At 43.5% G+C, this 25,569-nt stretch overlaps 1 protein-coding gene and 1 pseudogene across 2 annotated transcripts; one reads left to right on the top strand and one right to left on the bottom strand.

The window, feature by feature from the left end:
* Positions 1 to 17,440: 17,440 nt before the first annotated feature.
* LOC311145103 (phospholipase A2, minor isoenzyme-like) lies at positions 17,441 to 18,664 on the bottom strand (the record flags this gene model as incomplete). Its single annotated transcript, XM_084181288.1, has 4 exons — positions 18,558 to 18,664; positions 17,977 to 18,118; positions 17,756 to 17,883; positions 17,441 to 17,565 (listed from the first exon to the last, which is right to left on the bottom strand). The coding sequence occupies exons 1-4, from the start codon at positions 18,589 to 18,591 to the stop codon at positions 17,441 to 17,443; spliced, it is 429 nt and encodes a 142-aa protein (XP_084037414.1). The 5' UTR covers positions 18,592 to 18,664.
* Positions 18,665 to 21,368: 2,704 nt separating this feature from the next.
* LOC311145056 (phospholipase A2-like) lies at positions 21,369 to 22,131 on the top strand (annotated as a pseudogene). Its single transcript has 3 exons — positions 21,369 to 21,474; positions 21,680 to 21,842; positions 21,936 to 22,131. The product of its transcript is annotated as a phospholipase A2-like (transcript).
* Positions 22,132 to 25,569: the final 3,438 nt, after the last annotated feature.

The following is a 25,569-nucleotide window of genomic DNA, read 5'->3' as shown; positions in this document are numbered from 1 at the left end:
GCGCTCCCGAATCCGATTATCCAACCTGATAGTGAGTGAAATAAGATTATCCAGCGTAGGCGATTCATCATATGACACCAATTCATCTTTTAAAGTCTCAGACAAAGCATTGATGAACACTCCTTGTAATGCCTCGTCATTCCAACCACTCACTGCTGCTAAAGTCCGAAACTCCACTGCCATCTCCGCCACACTACGAACCCCCTGCCGAAGAGAAAACAACCGTATCGCAGCCTCCTTGCATCGTACGGGGTGGTCAAAAACCTTCCTCATCTCCGTGGTGAAGGCAACGTAAGCGTTGCAAATGTCCGACTGACTCTCCCAGACCGCGGATCCCCAGGCACGAGCGGAACCGCTAGTAGAGTTGATAAGGTAGGCAATACGGGCTCTTTCTGAGGCGTAGGTGAGGGGCTGTTGTTCAAACACTAACGAGCATTGAGTCAAAAAATCGCCACAGGTTCCCATGTTCCCATCATAGCGCTCTGGAGCAGGAACAAAAGGCTCTCTGATCTGGGCTGAAGGGGTAGTAAGGGCAGACACTTGATTGGTGAGTAATTTAACCTGATTAAGCAGCACCTGACTGTCCTCAGCAATCGTCTTAAACAGGGTATCATGTTGGCCAAGTAAAATGCCCTGATTGGCTATGGCAGTCCAAATTTGAGTGCACTCTGGGGTGGTATCCGAGCTACTGTCTGCTGGGTTCATGTGGGTCAGATCATACTGTTATGATTTAACTGGATAAGAACCCAAATGCAGACAAGTACACTAAGCCAGAGAAGTTTTAACAGGTTTATTTACAATGTTCAAAGTCCAGGTTTCCAAAAATATAGGGGAAGAGCAAGTCCAGGTTACAGGGAGGGTAACAGATCCAGATCAGGGCAGGTGTGGTACCGTGATGTACTAGTGTCCGTGGTGAGTCCAAAAGAGAGGTCTGGTAGTGGAGAGCAGGATGGTGGTGGCAGGAGTGAAGCGGAGGCAGGAGTCAGGTTCCAAATATCTGTGGCACAGGAGAAAAAGTAAATAGAACAGGCAAAAAACACAAAGAGCAAAAATAACTAGGTTGAGTCGGCAGCGAGACTAACATGGTCGTCTTGACTATGATCTGACTAGGGATAAAGTGTTCCTTCTAACCCCCCCCAAATTGTAAAGTGGTTATCCCACTGGCTATAGGGTGAACGCACCAATTTGCGAGTCGCTCTGGCTAAGAGCGTCTGCTAAATGACGTTAATGTGCCCTTGAGCAAGGCACTTAACCCTAATTGCTCCTGTAAGTCGCTCTGGATAAGAGCGTCTGCTAAATGACTAAAATGTAAATGTAAATGTAATCTGACGATGAGTGGTAAGTTTGACCGGGTCTTAAAGGCTGAGGTGATTATGGTGAATGAGCTGCAGCTGGAACCCTGACTCCCGCACACCAGACTTCACTCCTGCAATCAAGGACAGACAGAGGGGAGGGAGAGAGCAGAGAGAGCTACCTAGCAGCAGTAGGCCTAACAGATGGAATTATTAGGGAATTAACTCAAGGTCAGAATACAGTGTATCTGCTGACACACCTCCACCACACCTTCATTTTTTCTATCTCCACCGCAAACGAATAGCAGGTGAAAAGCATGTTATTCTCATGCTGAAGTTCAAGGTTAGAATACACATATAGAGAAAAGTGCATAAAAAGGGAATTACGTTCCACTTCCGCGCGCTTGCAGGTAGCCTAGCGGTTAAGAGCGTTGGGCCAGTTACCGAAAGGTTTGAATCCCAGAGCCAGCAAGCTGGAAAAAATCTGCTGTTCTGCCCTTGAGCAATGCAGTTAACCCCCAACAACTGCTCTCAGGGCGCCGATGATGTGGACGTCGATTTAGGCAGCCCCTGCACCTCTCTGATTCAGAGGGGTTGGGTTAAATGCAGAAGACACATTTCGGTTGAATGCATTCAGTTGTGCAACTGAATAGGTATCCCCTTTCCCTTAACTTGGTTCGGAATTCCCCATATGTGCATGCCTTAATCTACTCTCTCTCTCTCTTCACTTTCTTGAAGCCACCTCATCTCACTTTCTTCTGCTCTCTCCCTGTTCCTCCGGCTCTCCATCCTCTCACACCCCTCCTCTCTCAGAAGAAGGATAGTATTCACCCCTGAACGTAATTATGTCATCTCTCATCTCTGGCTGGAGCCCCAAGTCTTCTTCCGTCTTCCCACGCCTAAAACAGCCTTAAGACATTCTTCCCCAGGTTGTTTCTTCTCCCATACATTGGCTTACTTTTTGGCCTGGGTCCTCTACCTAATTTCTGTCCATATCTGACTGACCCGTGTCACCAGTTTGACCCGTTTAGCTGGTCCGATGTCTCCAGGGACGCCCCAGCCAACGGAGGTGAAGACCAAGCGGCCACTGGATGAGAGTGCTGACCACTTGGGGGGCAGGGAGGCCCAGGAGATCCCCCCCACTGAAGAACTACGTCTACCTTACCATCCTCACCTCCTTCTGCCCAGCCATTAAATAATGAGTATGGATCAATTATATGTAACCTCGTATCTCTGGATATTGTTAAGATATTGAGGACTCGTTATTTTGAATGTTTTGTCCAATATAAATGTTTATTGAGAAACACTGATCATTTTGTTAGCAGTATAATATCATGAGTGAAACCTCAGTCATGACATCGCTTCATGGTAGTTTTGTGGCACAACAGTGTGCTACAACAGACAGGGGCAGAAATTTTTTATCAAGGGAGGATCAATGAACAGACAAAATAACGTGGTGCAGCGAGTGGATGTTCTCTTTACTGAAAAGTGAAGACCCCTAATTATTAGTCTTTTTTTTCTCTATGTGTGCATTGTGTAGATCTACATCAGCATTTCCCAAACTCGGTCCTCGGGCCCCCAAGGGGTGCACGTTTAGTTTTTTTGCCCTAACACTACACAGCTGATTCAAACTAGCAAAGCTTGATGATTAGTTGATTATTTTAATCAGCTGTGTAGCACTAGGGCAAAAACCAAAACCTGCACCGAGTTTGGGAAACCCTGATCTAGATAGTACCACCATGAGCCAGAACAGCTTCAATGTACCTTGCAGGGGTGTAAAGTACTTAAGTAAAAATATTTAAAAGTAATACTTAGGTAGTTTTTTGGGGTATCTGTACTTTACTTTACTATTTAGGACAACTTTTACTTTTACTTCACTACATTCCTAAAGAAAATAATGTACTTTTTACTCCATACATTTTCCCTGACACCCAAAAGTACTTGTTACATTTTGAATGCTTAGCAAGAAAGGAAAATGGTCCAATTCACATACTTATCAAGAGAACATCCCTGGTCATCCCTACTGCCTCTGATCTGGCGGACTCACTAAACACACATGCTTCGTTTGTAAATTATGTCTGAGTGTTGGAGTGTGCCCCTGGCTATCTGAACATTTAAAAAACAAGAAAATGGTACCATCTGGTTTGTTTAATATAAGGAATTTGAAATCATTTATAATTTTACTTTTGATACTTAAGTATATTTTAGCAATTATGTTTACTTTTGATACTTAAATATATTTAAAACCAAATACTTTTAGACTTTTACTCAAGTAGTATTTTACTGGGTGGCTTTCACTTTTACTTGAGTCATTTTTTACATTTACATTACATTTACGTCATTTAGCAGACGCTCTTATCCAGAGCGACTTACAAATTGGTGCATTCACCTTATAGCCAGTGGGATAACCACTTTACAATATGTTTTTTTTTTTTGGGGGGGGGTAAGGGGAGGGGGGTAGAAGGATTACTTTATCCTATTCTATTAAGTTATCTTTACTTTTACTCAAGTATGACAATTTAGTTTTTTTCCACCACTGGTACCTTGGCATAGATTCTACAAGTGTCTGGAACTCTATTGGAGGAATGCGACACCATTCTTCCAAGAGAAATTGGATCATTTGGTGTTTTGTTGATGGTGGTGTAAAACGCTGTCTCAGGCGCCACTCCAATTCAATTGGGTTGATATCTGGTGACTGAGAAGGCCATTGCATATGGTTTACATAGTTTTCATGCTCATCAAACCATTCAGTGACCATTCGTGCCCTGTGGATGGGGGCATTGTCATCCTATATGGGCATAGCCATAGTAGCCAAAAGAATGGCCAGAATAATGGCCCTAAGCATGATGGGATATTAATTGCTTAATTAACTCAGGGACCACATCTGTGTATATACACTGAGTGTACAAAACATTAGGAACACTGTCCTAATATTGAGTTGCACCCCCTTTTGCCCTCAGAACAGACTCAATTTGTCAGGGCATGGACTCTACAAGGTGTCAAAAACATTCCACAGGGATGCTGGCCCATGTTGAAACCAATGCTTCCCACAGTTGTGTCAAGTTGGCTGGTAGAGGATCTCTACTCTGAATAGCTCGTTCCAATTGGATTGAGATCTAGTGACTGGGCAGGCCACTGCAGTAAGTTGAATTCACTGTCATGTTTGTGGAACCATTCTTGGACAATCCTAGCCTTGTGGCATGATCCTGCTGAAAAAATCTATTTGTAGATGGATACACTGCTGCAATGAAGGAACGCACTTTATTGGCAATGATAATCAGATATCCTGTGGCATTAAAATGTTGCTACACTTTCATCAAGGGGCCCAATGTGTGCCATGAAAACACACCCCACACCCTCCCACCACCACATGCCTGCAATGTTGACACGCAGCATTATGAATGTATGTACTCATGTGATTTTCTCCATACCCTAGTCCTCCCATCAGCGTGAAACAGCAGGAACCGGGATTCATCAGACCAGGCAATGGTTTTCCAATTTTCCAGTGTTTTTTGTCCTTAGTCCACTGCAACCGCAGTTTTTTGTTGAAAGAAGTGGAACTCTTTAAGGTCGTCGGCTGCCATACCCCATACGTGTCACGGTACAATGAGGTGTGCATTATTTTCATGGCTTTGGGCACCAATGTTGTACTGGACTGTCATTTGACCAACTGTAGCCTGTCTGTTGCTCTGCACAATTCGTGTCAGCCTCCTTTATCCTCTTTCATCAATGACACATTTTCGACCACTGGCCTGCCGTTGGCTGGATGTCCTTTGGGTGGTGGACCATTCTTGATACACACAGGAAACTGTAAAGCGTGAAAAACCCAGCAGCGTTGCAGTTCTTGACACACTCAAACCAGTGTGCCTGGCATCTACTACCATACCCCGTTAAAAGGCACTTCTGAATGGTACACATACACAATCCATGTCTCAAGGCTTAAAAATCATTCTTTAGCCTGTCTCCACCCCTTCATCTACACTGATTGAAGTGGATTTAACAGGTGACATCAATAAGGAAAGAGCAGGTGTTCTTAATGTTTTGTACACTCAGTGTATATCCCTCATTTACTCAATGTCCATTATTTTGGCAGTTACCAGGTTGCAATGGGTTGTTTATAGGACAACTAGTTGATTCACAATTATATAGTTGATGCAAAGCATAGTTGATGCACTGAGAGCTTATTGATGCACATAAACCTAATGGACTTTAAATGTGCTTTTCTCCTGTATAATAGCTTGGTTATTGTTTGACTTTGACATTATACCTGCTTGACCTAAAAGAAAGAAAGAAAGACAGACAGACAGACACACACACACACCATGAGGAGCCTCTGCGGATAGCTATGACTGGTTTCCTAGAGTATACTGTGGCTTGGCCCAGTTGTGAGACGGTGAAACTGGATAGCCGTGTGAAAGCATCAGAGGAATAAGTCAAACTGCAATGGTTGAGCTGAGAAACCGTAGGTTATCTTCTTCAGGAGTCATATGTGTAGACAGACACATGATATTAGTCTTTTAAAACTTGATTGATAAGTACGAAGAATGTTTTATCAGTGTAAACCGCACTTGCACATCATTTCCATATTTATTTATTTAGGCTATCAAAAACGTGATTATTGTAGGTTATCAAAAACTTCACTACGTCAAGGGAAATTTAGTATTTTAATATTTCAGGATGTTGTATATCCCTGGAAATAATATGAATTAATGTAAACATAACAGTTTTGAAAACAAAGCTTTTCCCCAAAAAAGTGCTCTCTTGGCACAACTTACCCCGGTTATGGGGTATGTTGAGCATAGGGACAGGGTAAGTTGAGCCGCCTTGGGGTAAGTGGGTGATGGTGCTGGTAGGTCAAAGTTTAATTCATGGAATGGGGGTGTGGTATATTGTATATATTAAATGTGCCTACATTCAGATATCGATCTCTCTGCTCAATATCAATCTTAAAATGATCTACTTTGGTTTAGATACAAGCATCATGAAACCTATAACACAATACATTAATTTGCCTTTGTGAAAATCTGTTTTTTGGACCTAACTTGCTTACCATTTTTTCCATGTGGTTTCTTCCTTCACAGACTCCATGAAATGTTGTCTGGCTACCCAGACTCCTTGCTCCGGCCAAATGCTACGCCACATCCATGGTCGTTAGTTTATCTCCTCAATGAGTACCTCCCCGACCCTTCACTGAATGCAAACACATTCGGGGCCGTCTGATTGGTCCAGAAGCCGATGGGTTGGGCCCCCTCCGAAGCATAGCTGTAGCCTACTGACGTTACAGAGCGAAACGATTGGAAAATCATTTTGGTTCCAACTCATGGTTTTCAGGCTAATTTCCTGCTATTGTTCCATGAGGCTGATAGAGAATTTAGCCCTGCGTGCCCGTTCAGTAAGCCGGTCCTGGGTGGCTCAACTAACTCTGTGACTCAACTTACCCCACTCTCCCCTAAGAGTCCAATGTAATCTATTCAGTATCACTAGGCCTATGCTGCAGTGCAATCGGAAAGTATTCAGACCCCTTGACTTTTTCCACATTTTGTAACGCCTTATTCTAAAATGGATTACATTATTTTTGGGGCTCATCAATCTACACACAATACCCCATAATGACAAAGCGAAAACAGAAATACCTTATTTACATAAGTATTCAGACCCTTTGCTATAAGACTCGAAATTGAGCTCAGGTGCATCCTGTTTCCATTGATCATCCTTGAAATGTTTCTACAACTTGATTGGAGTCCACCTGTGGTCAATTCAATTGATTGGACATGATTTGGAAAAGGCACACACCTGTCTATATAAGGTCCCACAGTTGACAGTGCATGTCAGAGCAAAAACCAAGCCATGAGTTTGAAGGAATTATCTGTAGAACTGTGAGACAGAATTGTGTCGAGGCACAGATCTGGGAAAGGGTACCAAAAAATGTCTGCAGCATTGAAGGTCCCCAAGAACACAGTGGCCTCCATCATTCTTAAATGGAAGAAGTTTGGAACCACCAAGACTTCCTAGAGCTGGCCGCCCAGGCAAACTGAGCAATCAGTGTAGAAGGGCCTTGGTCAGGGAGGTGACCAAGAATCCGATGGTCACTCTGACAGAGCTCCAGAGTTCCTCTGTGGAGGTGGGAGAACCTTCCAGAAGGACAACCATCTCTGCAGCACTCCACCAATCAGGCCTTTATGGTAGAGTTACCAGATGGAAGCCACTCCTCAGTAAAAGGCACATGACAGCCCACTTGGAGTTTGCCAAAAGGCACCTAAAGTACTCTCAGACCATGAGAAACAAGACTCTCTGGTATGATGAAACCAAAATTGAACTCTTTGGCCTGAATGCCAAGCGTCATGTCTGGAGGAAACCTGGCACCATCCCTACGGTGAAGTATGGTGGTGGCAGCATCATGCTGTGGGGATGTTTTTCAGCGGCAGGGACTGGGAGACTAGTCAGGATTGAGGGAAAGATGAACGGAGCAAAGTACAGAGAGATCCTTGAAGAACACCTGCTCCAGAGTGCTCAGGACCTCAGACTGGGGTGAAGGTTCACCTTCCAACAGGACAACGACCCTAAGCACACAGCCAAGAAAATGCAGGAGTGGCTTCGGGACAAGTCTCTGAATGTCCTTGAGTGGCCCAGCCAGAGCCCGGACTTGAACCTGATCGAACATCTCTGGAGGGACCTGAAAATAGCTGTGCAGCGACGCTCCCCATCCAACCTGACAGAACTTGAGAGGATCTGCAGAGAAGAATGGGAGAAACTTCCCAAATACAGGTGTGCCAAGCTTGTAACGTCATACTCAAGAAGACTCGAGGCTGTAATCGCTGCCAAAGGTGCTTCAACAAAAGTACTGAGTAAATACTTACGTAAATGTAATATTTCCGTTTATTATTTATAATAAATGTGAAAAAATAAAATAAAATGTTTTTGTTTTGTCATTATGGGGTATTGTGTGTAGATTGATGGAAAAAACATTAAAAAATGTGGAAAAAGTCAAGAGGTCTGAATACTTTCCGAATGCACTGTATATCTGTGATGTTAAAATTATTTCTTACCCCGTGTCTTACTTGCTGAAGGCCCCAGGCATCCCTGCCTGTACCTGACATTGAAAAACAAGTGAACAATGAATAAAGATCATACACAAACAATAGGCTCCTAGAATAGTTTATATTACATTCAAGTTTTGCTCAAAGCAGCCAACTAAAGTAATGTAGTTAACGTAAGTTCAATCACAAACGCTGGTCTGAGTGTATCTCCTCACAGTTTCATTCAGTAGCACAACGCAATTCACATTGCATTTTATCATGGGCACAGTGGAAATGTATATCTGTGATGTTTAAATTACTGACCTGTCCGTCCACAGGCTCGATGTGCTATAGTCTCCACAACTGGACACTCGCGCTGCTCAGATCACACTGGCACAGGATATCCATGCACCGGATGGTTTGAGGGATACACATTTGGTCAGTGGTAGGTATTTTTCAATGCTGTATCACCATCTTTATCTGGACAGAAAACACGCATTTTATCATAACACAAACCCACCTTGGACAACGTGATAAGTGGTCCCTCAACACAAAATCCTCATCCCTCATTGTTCTTGTTTCCCAATCCACAGTCTAGAGCTTCCTCTTCTGCCATGGTGGATGAGCTACCTTTTCTGGTAAATACAGGGACATTTATCTTTCCCACCGGAAAGTGGCAGCTGCAGACCAGAGTGTTGTCACTGAGTTTCAGGGCTCCACTTTCTTTCCAACCACTCCACTAAAAACCGCTCCGTGCTCCAAATTCGCTCCATTCATTAAAATCACAATTTAACCAACACCCATCTATTTTTGTGAGTACCTGGACCTTCCATTTGGTTTTGAAGTATTGAAACCAAACCATATGATTTGAATGAAAAGTATTTTAATTAACATGAAAAGGTGAATGTAAGAAGCGCTCATCATTTCAAATAGGCTACATGTCATAATAAACAGCATATAAACACTCTAAATAGGTCAAGAGCCAGACAGGGAGCCTAAGAAGGAACAAAAATGAATGATTTAGGCTATATTATCTCAATGATTTCAAGGCTATAGCCTACAAAGAAATACATTGTGAAGCATTTGCGAGTGCGACACAATAGGCTGTTAGGGACTTTTGGGCACTGGCCAGCAGACCACGATTTCTACTAGCCCGGGTAACATTCAGGTCCTAAATCTGTGGCATGCGATGTTTGTAAAGGCAAAATTTCACTGCTGTGTCAGGCTACTTTGGCAGATTTTCTATTAGCCATTTCACTGCTGTGTCAGGCTAGTTTGGCACATTATCTACTAGCCCAGTCTGAAAAGTACTAGCCTTGGGCTAGATTAATTTCCATCGCTGCTGACATGTATAACTGACTTCACAGGTCATTTGATTAGTCATGTACAACAGATCGTTTGTGTTTTGTATGGTTAAACATTGAGCCCACAAGCCAGCTAGTTAACGTTAGCTCACCATTCATGTAGTCACACTTTTCCACATGGTGAAATGTTAGCTAATATTAGCCCACCAGGGCAGGGATATTTAGCTAACGTTTAGCTAGCTAGTTACATTAGCTCATCGTTTGTGTAGTCAGACTTTTCCCCAGACCTCACGATTGGTGACATGCTAGCTAGTCCATCAGGGCTGGGATATGTAATGTTAGCTAATTAGCACTAATCACTAACATTAGGCACATTTGGTGACAAAGTCCGACTACACCACAGTGAGATACGGTGCAACGTTAGCTAGCTAACGTTAGCTAATGTAGCCAACTAGCCAACCAAGGTGCCTAACTAGCTAGCCCACCAGGCGATATTTAGCTAGCTATATCCCTGACCTGGTGGGCTAACATTAGCTAGCATGTCACCACGTGAAAAAGTACGACTACACCAAAATAGCTTGTTAGCAGCTAGCATAGAGGGCTTAACTTATCACACAGCTCCAGTGATGTCTCTCGCTTACAGAGGTCGGAAAATGATGTGCTTATCGGAGTAGTGGTTACAATCCGGTACATAGCACAAAACGATAAAATGCACGTGTGCTTATTAGAGTAGCACAGAGCCATTCTTGCTTCTGATTCGACAGAGAGACCTAAGGTTAGCTAGTTAGCTACAAAGGCCAAGGTAATTCAAAAATTCTAGTAATTCAAAAATGCTAAAGGTAGCTAGCTATGTAATTTCAAAAACGCTAAACAAGAATACACACGAGAAATACACAATATCAATTATTTACACGAGGAACTAAAAAGGCTATAATATCTATTCGCTAGATAACTTGCTATTTGTCGATGAGTTTGCATGGAGGTTTTCCCCCACCCTGGGCTTTGAGTGTAGTTCTGTATGATAGCCACATTAGCGGCTAATTAGCATTTCATTTTTGGGGGGTAATTACAGGCGAATATATTGATAAAAGTTACCTTATCCGAGAGAGATTTATGCAGTTATCAAAACATCAAGCCAGGGTAAGCCTACAAGAAACACAGACCTTATATGAAGTAATTCTAAAATCCCCTATGGAAAAATGAATGGTGGAAAAAACAATTGGAATCATTTCCTTCTTCTTCTTCTTCTTCTTCTTCTTCTTCTTTGATGAGGTTTAACGGCGGTTGGCATCCAATTTTTTGCATTACCGCCACCTACTAGACTGGAGTACAACTCCCTTATATTTTGCTTGAAAAATAAAATAAAATAAAGAAATACCCTACCATCTAACACTACACTCACAAATTCAAAATTATTATTAATAATTAACACCACCCTTCTCCACTATTTAAATATATGAATTCCTACCTCATGCCCTCAACCTGAAATGATGGGACATCACCACTTAACACTCCCTGTAACTCTTCTGATGTCAAGTCTCGCACACCCAAATACCTCTCTGCAGCTGCCACCACAACCTCAATTTTCTTCGACTTATGTTCCATTCCTGCAGTACAATTAATATCTACTACTCTCACCACTGGGAACGTTTTGGATGATTTCCACATGGAGTGGAGGAATAACAAGTTGGGCATAGTGTGTAGAATTGCACGAAATTAACTCTAAAACAAAAAAAAATATGTATCTCCTCTGTCAAGAGGGGGTCTACTAAAATGTTTTGCTCTCAATGTGGTGGGGGGGGGCATGTGGGTACGCAGAACCGCGAGCAACTGCGGCCCCTCAGGAGTTCAGATTTTTTTAGGCCCCCACCACCATCAATGTTGCCCATCCATGAACTAAGTAGACCTGACCCAGCTGCTATTGCATTGGTGTTTATGGGAGACCCACTGTACGAAAGACTATTGAGAGTAAATATTAGTTCATCATAGGAGAGCTGTAGCTCCGCCAACCGGTGATGTGGAGCAGAGCATGCTGGGCGATCTCTAACTGAGGAGAAGGAAGTAACTAGAAAAAGTATACAAGCCAAGTGATAAGTTCCAGCCATCTCCTGTGATTACCTTTAGTTAGCATTCTTTGTTTTAGCCAAGGCCAGTGTGCGTCCTTCAGAAATGTGAGTTCATATTCCTTACTATTCATGTGTTGTGGACGCACTCCTCTCTGTTATGCTAATTAGCGTTTTTACCGTGAGCTAGCAACTGTAAGCTTGCTAACCCTGTTGTTTCTGTCATCTCATTTCAGACATTTAGCATTTAATTGTATAGTATAATGTCCATCAGTGTCTAGTCGTATATGCCCTGTGGTTGTATGGATGTATACTGTATAGATTATGTGGGTATTTTTTTTAGCAATGAGCCTTGTGGATGTAGTTATATATGTTCAAATTCATGCAGTTGTGTGAGGATGATGGTGCTCCTCGGTAGTGCAGTGTAGTTGCACTCCTCTGATTATTCATTAGTGAAGTCACAGCCATGTTGTTAGGTTGTATTGTCCTGTGCAGCACATAACCTATTGTAGGCATATACATTTAGCATATGTAATTGGAGGTTGTATTAAGCTTATACCTGCAATTTACTATTGTATTTAATTTCCCCCTTTTCAGAACCACACACACTCTTGGTTAACACAATTGTCAAGCCATACACTGTGCTGTGCCATTCCTGCTTCATGTGAATCAGCGTCATTAAACTACCTCAACTGGAATCCTGTCTGTCTGTCATCTGTGCCCTTACAAGCACCTGGGAGAGAACGCATAGTGCTAAGAAAACGCTAAGAATATACTGTCCAACAGGTCCTCCACTACATTGTGGTCCTTCAAGCCGTACCTTCAGTGCTTTTTCCCAGAGCAAGATGCAAGACTACTACGTGAGTGAAGCTTTCACACAGCCAGCAGTTCGTCTGAAGCATCAGACACGGCCACCACAGCATCTACAAGATTACGAGGTAGGCTATGTGAGCCATAAACGGCACGCTTCATCACACCATAGCACAGCACGGTAGGATGTACATGGGCAAGAAGAGGAGTGGTATTCTCATCATGAAGGAGCAGCCAAGATAACCCCCTTCACCTCGTCACGTGCAACCTCATCCACTTGCTAGGTTCAATGGGATGCTGCCCCAGAGAGGGCCCATCAGAGCCATCACCACAGAGGGTATGGTTCAGAACCCCAGCTAGCCCACAACCTGCAGAGAAAAAAAAAGAGAGCACATGGAGGTAAGCAGAGAAGCCTCCATACCCTATGCTTACCGGGAACACAGGAAGCTGCCAACAGCTTACCAAGCAGAGCTAGAGGAGATCCAGAAAGAGAATGAGAAGCTGTGTGTATCTCAACTAGCCGTACAGAGAGAATTCGCCAAGTTTGACGGAGTTAAACAGGAAATGAGGAAGCTTGTGGATAAGGTCTGCAGTATCCAGCCACCCCTTAACCCGACTGCGGCCAGCTATACCCTCAAAAAGTCTACTCAACAACAGGCTGGCCCCGCTGTACAAATTGAGTCGGTTCTCCCAGTCCACCTCATTCCACCACCTGAGTACGATAACTCCTGTGGTCCTCTGTAGCTCAATTGGTAGAGCATGGCGCTTGTAACGCCAGGGTAGTGGGTTCAATCCCCGGGACCACCCATACATAAAAATGTATGCACATATGACTAAGTCGCTTTGGTTAAAAGCGTCTGCTAAATGGCATATTATAACGATGAAGAGGAATGCGATGATAGTGGGTGGCCTGATCCACCACCATGGCCTTCAGAGGAAGAATCAGAGCAGCCAGAGAAAGAACAAGTAGTAGACCTCCTGGATAAGATGATGAGTGAGCTCAAAGTCATGAGGGTTCAGGCTACTTCCACTGCTGCTAAGCAGAGCAGACCAGCATCAGTAGTCAAGACTCCAGGCCACCCTTCAAGAGAGGCTACACCTTCGCCGTGTCCCAGAGAGCTAAGTTACCACCCTGATGGGGACTATCGCTATGGGATCCCCTATGGCTCCTAACTATGCTAATTTCTATGTGGGTTACATTGAGAAACGGTCAATTTTCAATCCTCTCAAATGTTTTCTTGCCTAACATTATTATTTGGAAATGGTACATTGATGATATTTTTGTTCTATGGAGGGGTGACTTAAAACAGCTCCAGGCATTCTTTGCTTTTCTTAACTCTTGTTCTGAGCACCTGAGATTTACGATGCAATCTGACACACGTCAAATCAGTTTCCTTGATCTTCTGATTTTTGTGAGGATAATGTTCTATACACTGATCTTTACAGGAAACCTACTAATCGTAACAGTTTGTTGAGGGCTGATAGTTGTCACCCGCTTCCCTTGAAAAAAAGTTTGCCCTACAGCCAATTCTGTCGAATCAAAAGGATTTGTAAAAAACAATCAGATTTCGACCGAAATATGGCTGAGACGCAAAGAAAATTCAAGGACAGGGGGTACAAAAGCGCTGTCCATCATTCCTTCAATTCTGATCAGTTTCCCAGTCCCTGCCGATGAAAAACATCCCCACAGCATGATGCTGCCACCACCATGCTTCACTGTGGGGATGGTGTTCTCGGGGTGATGAGAGGTGTTGGGTTTGCGCCAGACATAGCGTTTTCCTTGATGCCCAAAAAGCTCAATTTTAGTCTCATCTGACCAGAGTACCTTCTTCCATATGTTTCCCACATGCCTTTTGGCAAACACCAAACGTGTTTGCTTATTTTATTCTTTAAGCAATGGCTTTTTTCTGGCCACTCTTCCGTAAAGCCCAGCTCTGTGGAGTGTACGGCTTAAAGTGGTCCTATGGACAGATACTCCAATCTCCGCTGTGGAGCTTTGCAGCTCCTTCAGGGTTATCTTTGGTCTCTTTGTTGCCTCTTTGATTAATGCCCTCCTTGCCTGGTCTGTGAGTTTTGGTGGGCGGCCCTCTCTTGGCAGGTTTGTTGTGGTGCCATATTCTTTCAATATTTTAATAATGGATTTAATGGTGCTCCGTGGGATGTTCAAAGTTTCTGATATTTTTTTATAACCCAACCCTGATCTGTACTTCTCCCCAACTTTGTCCCTGACCTGATTGGAGAGCTCCTTGGTCTTCATGGTGCTGCTTGCTTGGTGGTGCCCCTTGCTTAGTGGTGTTGCAGACTTTGGGGCCTTTCAGAACAGGTGTATATATACACTGAGATCATGTGACACTTAAATAAACTCCACCTGTGTGCAATCTAACTAATTATGTGACTTCTGAAGGTAATCGGTTGCACCAGATCTTATTTAGGGGCTTCATAGCAAAGGGGGTGAATACATATGCACGCACCACTTTTCCGTTATTTATTTTATATAAAAAAATTTAACAAGTTATTTTTTTCATTTCACTTCACCAATTTGGACTATTTTGTGTATGTCCATTACATGAAATCCAAATAAAAATCCATTTAAATTACAGGTTGTAATGCAACAAAATAGGAAAAACGCCAAGGGGGATGAATACTTTTGCAAGGCACTGTAAACTAGTGACCCGCAGTGTTTGTCATTATTGACAGCTTGTCTGTCGAAACGTTGGTTATTAGGATATTAAATTATTGCATCTGAGCTCCTAGAGTGTGAGACTTTCCTTTTCTTGTTCGACTATCGCCAACCACCTCACCAGGCCAGTGCCGCACCTTCACAGCGCTACGTTGGTGCAGTGACCCGGCAGTCTTTTCCTCCTAGGGCTCACCTTGATGCAGCAGCCTATGAGCCACAAAGAGCCGCCAGCCAAAGGCAACCAGAGCACCCACCTGGTCACCGACCAGGTCAAGTTCCATGGATATCTAGTCCAGACCCTCAACACCATCCGCAGCCCCCTAGAGGCTCCACCGCCACAGCAGCATTGCAGACGTATAGAGGGCCTAGACCAACCATCCCTAACTTCAACAGCCGAGATCCAAGTGAGTTCGCTCGCCTGAAGATCGCACTAGGGAACCTCCTGCCAGCTGGATTACTTAAAGCTAGAAGAAGCCTGCCTAGTGGCAGATTCATACCTCAACTCCCCCACGCCTTACTCAGACACCATGGCAGCCCTGAATGAGAAGTTTGGACAGCCACAGCATGTCACCCTGAAGAAGATAGCCAGTGTCATGGACTCTCCCGATGTACGCCGTGGAGATACAGATGATAATTGCGTTGTTCGCTCTATAACTTGTTAGTTCATATGCCTTGCCACCGTGATATATAGACCTAATGGCGAGACGAGAAGAAACAGTGGCAGAATAAATTCAAACACACCTTTGTTTCATCACAAAACCGGAGAGCATCCTCTGTCCAGTGAAATCCACAAAGCATATTGCATGTAACAAACAGTTACATGACCTACAGCATGGTCAAGCAAGTTAATGTTTCCGACATTTTCGGATTACTAAACAACTATTGATTTAGAACCACGGAGAGTTACCGCAAGTCGCAAAGAAAACAGGAGCTGCCTCCACTATTCCAACATCAACATTTTCAACATCATCAAATCACCTATAATTAGTCTAATTCAGTGACCACTAAAAGATACCAAGATAAGCTAAATATGATGTGGCTGTCCATGGTTCTGATTTCTCTGTGTGTGTTCGTTTGTGCAAGTAGAAAAAACATGTTTACTCACCCTTCTTGTAGAGAAACTCCAATGCCATCCTCCTCCCTTTAATGTTGACGAAACGGTCTATTACTGTCATACCGTACACGCTTTTAGTTTTTGTTGTCCTAGGCTACATGGCTAAAATGCTTGCTCGCTAACCTAACTTATTTTCATGGGCAACGATGAGCCAGCTAGTTAAAATTAGCCTGCTACATATTGAACTTCCATCCTCTCAGGCCAGGGGCACAATATATGAATTTATGGTTGGATCAGAATCACCGTTATAATCAACCAGAACGGAGAATCAAGTAAAACCAGAAGTCCAAATCCCCATCTCCATCCATGGCTAATTTAAGAAAGGGCCAATTTTAGCTAGCCAGCCACCAGAGGACAACACCACAATGAGGTTGCAACAGTTCCAAGTTGTTTCTGTCAATTTAGTTTTGCTTTTGATGTGAAGCCAAATCCAAACTGGCTTCCCTTGACACTTTTTTGGTGTGTCAGGACCATTCACAGTTGAGCTCACTCAGTTTAGCTCAACGCTGATTGGGTATTATTTTATACTATAATGTATTAAATAAATTATGAAACACATAGAGAGACGAAAGAAAGTATGTTTTTTTTTTATTGGTACTTTTTTGGGGGGAAGCCTGGCTTCCCTTGGCACCCATGAATACACATCACTGCGACTAGGCACTTGACATTGAGCAATTTGGCCAGTCAGTCAAATACACGTGATAGTTGCTTTAATGAGCAGAATGTGCTGTTGGACTGAGCTATGTTAAGAACACGTCCAACTACGTCGACGATTTTAATTGGCTGATGCAGAACTTGTTCCAGGATATAATCACTGCCACCTGGTGAAGTTAGCATAGGCCTAACGTTTGCCATTTTATCTGATGGGACCAGCTACAATTTAGCATTCTGTCACGTGCAAATAAATCAACGATTTGAATTGGCTGATACGCATTTTGAGCTGGAGAAACTGTTTCAATTGAAACGGTTGCAAGTCTGGCACCTATGCCTTAAATAAAAATGTAGAACTAACAAACACAAATACTCAAGAGGGCCATTCAATAATTTAATCAGGTTGTCAGTTTTGTTAGAAAAAATTCATTCATAAACATTCTGTGAATCTACAGTTGTGTATACCTATTTAGTTTCAGATGTTTGTGCTGCTTCCAGATTTGACTTGGCTCAGGAGAGACAGTGAACTTTGGGGTCCAGGTTCTTGTTCTCAGGGTTGTAGGTCGATTGGGCGAAGCAGTTGGTGGCGACACGGTCACACTCACACACTGAGGCCTGGCACACATGGTTGGAGGCTGAGGAGTAAGGACACAGGTTTAGGCTCATGATAAACATTATTAGCAGTTATAATCAGACAAAGCTGAAACCTCATCTTTAAAACAAAACGTCAGTGCATCTGACAGTTTCATAGAGCTTGGACAGATTGTATTGTTTATTGCAAATGTATGTCCACATATTATTTTGTTTCTACAGTTCAGTTGTTACCTGAACAGGAGACCTGCCCATTCGTGCAAGAGAATCTGTACCGATTGATGTAAGGGGAGTCAATGACGGGACGACACTCTGGAAGATGCCTGCTCGCTTCATAGCAGTGGTCGTGGACCTCACAACACCTGAGAGTTAAAGAGGAGAAAGTAAAGAGTTTGAGATATACACACAAAAACCTGGGGATGATGTCCAACATAAGTTTAATGAAATTCAGTTACCGATCCAACTCATCCCTGGGATTCCCAGTCCCCCCCAAGCCACACCAACAGCCGTAGTTATTATACATGAAGGGGTTGACATCAGGCTGGGTGCACTTGATCATTCTAACAAATTGCAACAGTGAACCATGGGCTGCGCAGGCTGGCAGAAGAAAGAGATGAAGCTATCAGTCACACTACAGTATGAAAAATGTATGCACTCACTAATTGTAAGTCGCTCTGGATAAGAGCGTCTGCTAAATGACTAAAATGTCAATTGGATCACTAAAAAATACAACTTATTGGCCCTCCTGTAGCTCAGTTGGTAGAGCATGGCGCTTGCAACGCAAGGGTTGTGGGTTCGATTCCCACGGGGGGCCAGTATGAAAAATGTATGCACTCACTTACTGTAAGTCGCTCTGGATAAGAGCGTCTGCTAAATGACTAAAATGTAAAAAATTTACTGCACATATTCCTGACATTGACGTTCCATATATACAGAGTTACAGCCTACTGGGCACAGACGTCAATTCAATGTCTATTCCACGTTGGTTCAAGGGGACAACAATCTTCTAATCAAAATTAGAATGTGACAGTCTTACCGGTCAGCAGCAACAGGAGGGCGGTGGGATGCATGACAGGGGAAACAACGGGGGGATACACCAACTTGACCTCTTATATTGGATGAAGGGAGGCTAAAGAGAACAAGTGACAAGATGAGCGGTAAACTGGCAGGGGTTGTGTCATTCAGCCAGGAATCTGAATGACATCTCAGGGCTCAAATACTGAAAAAAAACTGGTTTACCCAGGATTGCTGCTATCCATAGCCCCGTTTATACCTGGTTCTAACATCCGTACTTTGTCCACATTCCGATTGTGCCTATATTTTTAGACAGGTTTAGATGATTAGAAGACACATCGTGATCTGATTGTGATTAGATCTTCCTGACCACCTGCGGAGGTAGTCAGACACACATTGTGTCTGGATATCTTAGGCTGCGTTTACACACGCAGCCCAATTCTTATATTTTTTCCCACTAATTGGTCTTTTGACCAATCACATCAGATCTTTTCACATCAGATCTTTTTCTGAGCTGATCTGATTGGTCAAAAAACCAATTAGTGCCTGTGTAGACCAGTATTTCCTAACTCCAGTCCACGAGTATCCCCAACAGTACACATTTTAGATGTAGCCCCGGACAAGCACACCTGATTTAACTTGTCATCTGATCATCAACCCAACAAGACATGCCACCAGAGGTCTCTTCACACTCCCCAAATCCAGAGCAGATTGATTGTGGGAGGCACATTACTAAAAGAAATTACTACATACATTTTGTTTTGTAGATATGCAGTGGTGTAACAATGTTATATGATGTTTATTTTATTTCACCTTTATTTAACCAGGTAAGCCAGTTGAGAACAAGTTCTCATTTACAACTGCGACCTGGCCAAGATAAAGCAAAGCAGTGCAGTAAAAACAACAACAACACAGAGTTACATATGGAATAAACAAAACGTACAGTCAATAACACAATAGAAAATGTATATACAGTGTGTGCAAATGTAGTAAGTTATGGAGGTAAGGCAATAAATAGGCCATAGTGCAAAATAATTCCCACGGGGGGCCAGTATGAAAAATGTATGCACTCACTTATTGTAAGTTGCTCTGGATAAGAGCGTCTGCTAAATGACTAAAATGTCAATTGGATCACTAAAAAAATACAACTTATTTGCCCTCCTGTAGCTCAGTTGGTAGAGCATGGCACTTGCAACGCCAGAGTTGTGGGTTCGATTTCCACGGGGGGGCAGTATGAAAAATGTATGCACTCACTAACTGTAAGTCGCTCTGGATAAGAGCGTCTGCTAAATGACTAAAATGTAAAATGTAAAATGTAATAATTACAATTTAGTATTAACACTGGAGTGATATATGTGCAGAAGATGATGTGCAAATAGAGATACTGGGGTGCAAATGAGCAAAATAAATAACAATGTAAATAACAATATGGGGATGAGGTAGTTGGGTGGGCTAATTACATATGGGCTGTATACAGGTGCAGTGATCGGTAAGCTGCTCTGACAACTGATGCTTAAAGTTAGTGAGGGAGATAAGTGTCTCCAGCTTCAGAGATTTTTGCAGTTCGTTCCAGTCATTTGCAGCAGAGAACTGGGAGGAATGGCGGCCAAAGGAGGTGTTGGCTTTGGGGATGACCAGTGAGATATACCTGCTCGAACGCATACTACGGGTGGGTGTTGCTATGGTGACCAATGATCTAAGATAAGGCGGGAATTTGCCTAGAAGTGGGTTTGGCGACGAATATGTAGTGAGGGCCAGCCAACGAGAGCATACAGGTCGCAATGGTGGGTAGTATATGGGGCTTTGGTGACAAAACGGATGGCACTGTGATAGACTACAGTACAGATGTACTGTTTTATCTTTAGTTTTATGTGTAATATAAGTGCCTTAATTTGGACCCCAGGAAGAGTAGTGGGGATGGGGATCCCTAATAAATACAAAAAAATTAGTTGAAACATGTGAGTTTGTCTGGGGCTACAACAAAAATGTGTGCTATTGTGTTAATCGAGGACTGGAGTTGGGCAACACTGGCATAGACGCAACCTTACAAGTGTAGACAGATCTGGACAGTGAAAGTTTGAAACCATTTAAATCATCACCACCCGCCCTCTAAAATCATTGGCAGGTGATGCTAATGACTTATGGCATCAATATGTGTCAGTAAAATAATACATTTTTAGGGAAAACATTTCAAATAATTTGCATACAGGGAGGGACCAGGATATCTAGTCACAATGTGGACGGATAAGAGACACATTTTACTACCATGTGTAGATGCAACGGCCACCGTGTGTAGGCACAATCACAATGTGGATAAGGATGCATAGTGTAATATACTCTAGTGCAGGGGTCTCCAACCCTGTTCCTGGAGCGCTACCCTCCTGTAGGTTTTCACTCCAACACCAGTTGTAACTAACCTGGTTCAGCTTATCAACCAGCTAATTATTAGAGTCAGGTGTGCTAGGTTAGGGTTGGAGTGAACCTACAGGACAGTAGCTCTCCAGGAGCAGAGTTGGAGAGCCCTGCTCTAGTGTAATATTGCTTTCTTAAAGCAGTCATTGTTAGGGTTAAAATATCAGCATTTTCCTGTATCCTATCAATTGCTAATACTCTAAAAGGTAAATTTTGCCTTTCCCCTAACTCTCTTCCAAAGAACATTGTATTCCAGCAGACAGCTGTGTAAATGACAAAACACATGCTTAAATTCCCACACATTTCCATTTCATGACTCCAGTCAAGCCTTGTACAATGACTTACTGAGTCTATGCATGTTATACTGTCTCTTGAAAAATAGATTTTTATCTCAATGAGACTATCCTGGTTCAGGGTGATGATGATTGTCTGTGCCAACCCTGACAGCTGGCCTGTGCTGGACTATGCTGACTATGGCTGCTACTGTGGGAAGGGCAGCTCGGCACACCTGTGGATGCACTGGACAGGTACGCAGTCATGGAGTGGAGGCTGGGGGGCATGGGTAACGAAACACCAGGCAAGAATCTGAGAGGAGGATAAGTGTGAGTCTGGGAACACTGTGTAGGTGGATGGGCGAGTTATACAGTGTAGGGGGAGGGGGGGGCTATATATAGTAGCTTTATCGTGAAGTCAATTAGCTATGCTAAGTCAGACATACTTGTATTGAAACAGATGCCACCTGTGTTCCAATTGCTGTCAGATTCATGATCAGTGCTACTCTGATGCCATCCAGCATGAGGATTGCTGGACCATCTTTGACAACCCTTACACTGAAATATACAGCTACAAGTGCGATAGAGCTTCTAAGACTGTCACCTGCGAAGATGAGTGTTCAGCATAATTCTATGATTAAAAAACGGTCCCTTTGTCAACTTTTATTCTGCAACAGTACCCTCTTTAGGATGTTCTAGTCCTCTGGATCTTTTAGATTGGAGAAGCTCTATTTTACTTCCCCCTTAAACTTGCCATGCCATTTACCCATCCTTCTCTTTCTTCTGTCTCTCTCTGTCATACAGAAAACAACGATCCATGTGAGATTCTGTGAGTGCGACAAAGGCAGCCATGTGCTTTGCCAAGGCAGAGTAAACCCAGAGCATGAGCACCTTCCCGGTGAGCACTGCTAGGAAGGAAATGCACGGGAAACCAGTGTATAACCTGCAGTGGCCCACCTCCCTGTTTTCTGTTAGTACTGTACTAGCATGTGCTTCTCTTGAAATCAGTAACAACTGTCACGATCCAATATGTGCCTCTGTGTTGGTTATTGGTCGGTTTCAATCTCCCTTGCTATTCATATTCACCCACAAATATCAGAAAAATATCTGATGAAAATAACTCTAAGGAAGCTGTTAAATTCTGACATGCCAAGGTTTAAGCAAACATTATTCTGTGAATAATCTTATGCACTGTGTGCTTTTTCTGCTCAACAGTCTGGTACAAACAATACCAAAATGTGATGTTTATATACAGTCACTGAAATAAATCCATCCTTTCTCCTGTACCCAGAGAACGTCATGATGTTATATCAGTGAGGCAGCACTGGCATAGCTTACAGCTCATGTCAATGGCAAACATGGATCTACTGTTTCTCATTTCCCGTTTGCCTCACAGATGTAAATGTACTTTAGGGTGCAGTCCGCATCATTCCAAAGCTTGTGTCATTCGTGTGGACCTTTAACGCACATTTACACAGCCAACAGACCCTGATGTGAGACCAATACTGCCTTACCAGCTCATCCTCACTGTTAAGAACAAGCAGGTGTGCTCCCAGCTCGATAAATTGTTCCTCAGCACTGTTCCAGCTGAGTTTCCTTTTTGATGCCAGGTAGCAACTACCCTGGAAGGACCACCAGTCTTCACTTCAAGTCCCTGAGGACAGAGGTCAGGGGGTCATGTTGGGTAAAACGCACAATGGCTGGGGATGGTCCATTAGCTACCAATAAGTGAATTACCTCTCACTCGAATCTCAAATTCATCATAATTGACATGGTTGATAGTAGCTGGGTCTGAAAGGGACCGGAGGAGAGTGAATGAAGGAAGGAGAGGGATTATGAACAAGCATCTACAATGTTATCAGCTCTTGACTTCACTTGCTGATTAATCTATTGGATTCACTGTTTGTGTACCATGTCTCCTAGAGGACTGAACCAAGTGTTTGATATCAGACCATGTCTTACATGAATGTCTGAGCAAATTAATCATAGTGGGTAGAACAAGCAAGAAGGTGGGCAGAGACAAGCACGAGCTAGCGAGAGCCTATTGGCACGTTCTAGCATGTATTTGCATATTTCCATTAGGGAACGCCTACTCTGTGAAGTGCAAGTGTGCAATAACTACATTCGCCTTTGCACAACTAAACAACGCAACAAAAAAAAAGAATACGTTGGCAAAGGGTCAAACCTAAAAAATTTAGTCCACTCAGTTCGTAACAGATTCGAGTTTTAGAAACAGAAAACTGTATTGAGATCAAATTTTGATCTCAATACAGTTTTCTGTTTCTAAAACTCGAATCTGTTACGAACTGAGTGGACTAAAATGTTTCATCGATGAGAAAATTAGCAGAATATCGGCCAAAATCCATCTTCTACCACTGCCGGTGAAATATGTCTTATTGTTCTATCTGTGGCGCGCTGTGGACAAATCAAATCAAATCAAATCAAATTTTATTGGTCACATGCGCCGAATACAACAGGTGCAGACATTACAGTGAAATGCTTACTTACAGCCCTTAACCAACAGTGCATTTATTTTAAACAAAAAAAGTAAGAATAAAACAACAACAAAAAAAGTGTTGAGAAAAAAAGAGCAGAAGTAAAATAAAGTGACAGTAGGGAGGCTATATATACAGTAAAATAAAGTGACAGTAGGGAGGCTATATATACAGGGGGGTACCGTTGCAGAGTCAATGTGCGGGGGCACCGGCTAGTTGAGGTAGTTGAGGTAATATGTACATGTGGGTAGAGTTAAAGTGACTATGCATAAATACTTAACAGAGTAGCAGCAGCGTAAAAAGGATGGGGTGGGGGGGCAGTGCAAATAGTCCGGGTAGCCATGATTAGCTGTTCAGGAGTCTTATGGCTTGGGGGTAGAAGCTGTTGAGAAGTCTTTTGGACCTAGACTTGGCACTCCGGTACCGCTTGCCGTGCGGTAGCAGAGAGAACAGTCTATGACTAGGGTGGCTGGAGTCTTTGACAATTTTGAGGGCCTTCCTCTGACACCGCCTGGTATAGAGGTCCTGGATGGCAGGGAGCTTTGCCCCAGTGATGTACTGGGCCGTACGCACTACCCTCTGTAGTGCCTTGCGGTCAGAGGCCAAGCAGTTGCCATACCAGGCGGTGATGCAACCAGTCAGGATGCTCTCGATGGTGCAGCTGTAGAATTTTTTGAGGATCTGAGGACCCATGCCAAATCTTTTTAGTCTCCTGAGGGGGAATAGGCTTTGTCGTGCCCTCTTCACGACTGTCTTGGTGTGTTTGGACCATGATAGTTCGTTGGTGATGTGGACACCAAGGAACTTGAAGCTCTCAACCTGTTCCACTACAGCCCCGTCGATGAGAATGGGGGCGTGCTCAGTCCTCTTTTTTTTCCTGTAGTCCACAATCATCTCCTTTGTCTTGGTCACGTTGAGGGAGAGGTTGTTGTCCTGGCACCACACGGCCAGATCTCTGACCTCCTCCCTATAGGCTGTCTCATCGTTGTCGGTGATCAGGCCTACCACTGTTGTGTCGTCGGCAAACTTAATGATGGTGTTGGAGTCGTGCCTGGCCATGCAGTCATGGGTGAACAGAGAGTACAGGAGGGGACTGAGCACGCACCCCTGAGGGGCCCCCGTGTTGAGGATCAGTGTGGCAGATGTGTTGTTACCTACCCTTACCACCTGGGGGCGGCCCGTCAGGAAGTCCAGGATCCAGTTGCAGAGGGAGGTGTTTAGTCCCAGGATCCTTAGCTTAGTGATGAGCTTAGAGGGCACATTTCCTTCTCGTTCACTGTCTCGTAACCAAATAAAAAAATACAATTTAGCTACCTGTGTGGTGTGATGTGACACGAACCCGTCGTAGAAAACTTCTGTCAATTTGCTACTGAGACAGAATGTGTTTTGTGTATAATCCACTTTCTACACAAGCCTCAGATCCATGCTGTTGCCAATTTAACATGAATAGCTTACAGATTGTCTTGTCCACTGTTTTAATAAATGGAAACCAATACAAATGGTTGTCAGTGTTTGTGTATTCATTTAATAGTTCAATTCATTTGCTAGAAATCAGTAGAGCTTCATAACTTCCCAGTTTATTCTCATGTAGCAGCTTGGGGTTCCTCTTCATGGGCCCCTGTGGCAGAACCAATCTTCTTGGGGTTCCTCTTCATGGGCCCCTGTGGCAGAACCAATCTTCTTGGGGTTCCTCTTCATGGGCCCCTGTGGCAGAACCAATCTTCTGATTTGAGGGGTGGAGCCTTTGCTTACTTCACCGCAGGCCCTGTGGTAAAGTAGGCAAAGGCTCCACCTCTCAGTGATCAACTATGTGACTCAGTGATCCAGTCTCTGTGGCAAGGGGTCAAAGAGAAAC

The sequence above is a fragment of the Coregonus lavaretus genome (assembly GCF_964263955.1).
Source record: "Coregonus lavaretus genome assembly, chromosome: 17".
NCBI classification, from domain to species: Eukaryota; Metazoa; Chordata; class Actinopteri; order Salmoniformes; family Salmonidae; genus Coregonus; species Coregonus lavaretus.
The sequence above is the reverse complement of the archived record's forward strand: the minus strand, read 5'-3'. Positions and strand labels throughout refer to the sequence as shown.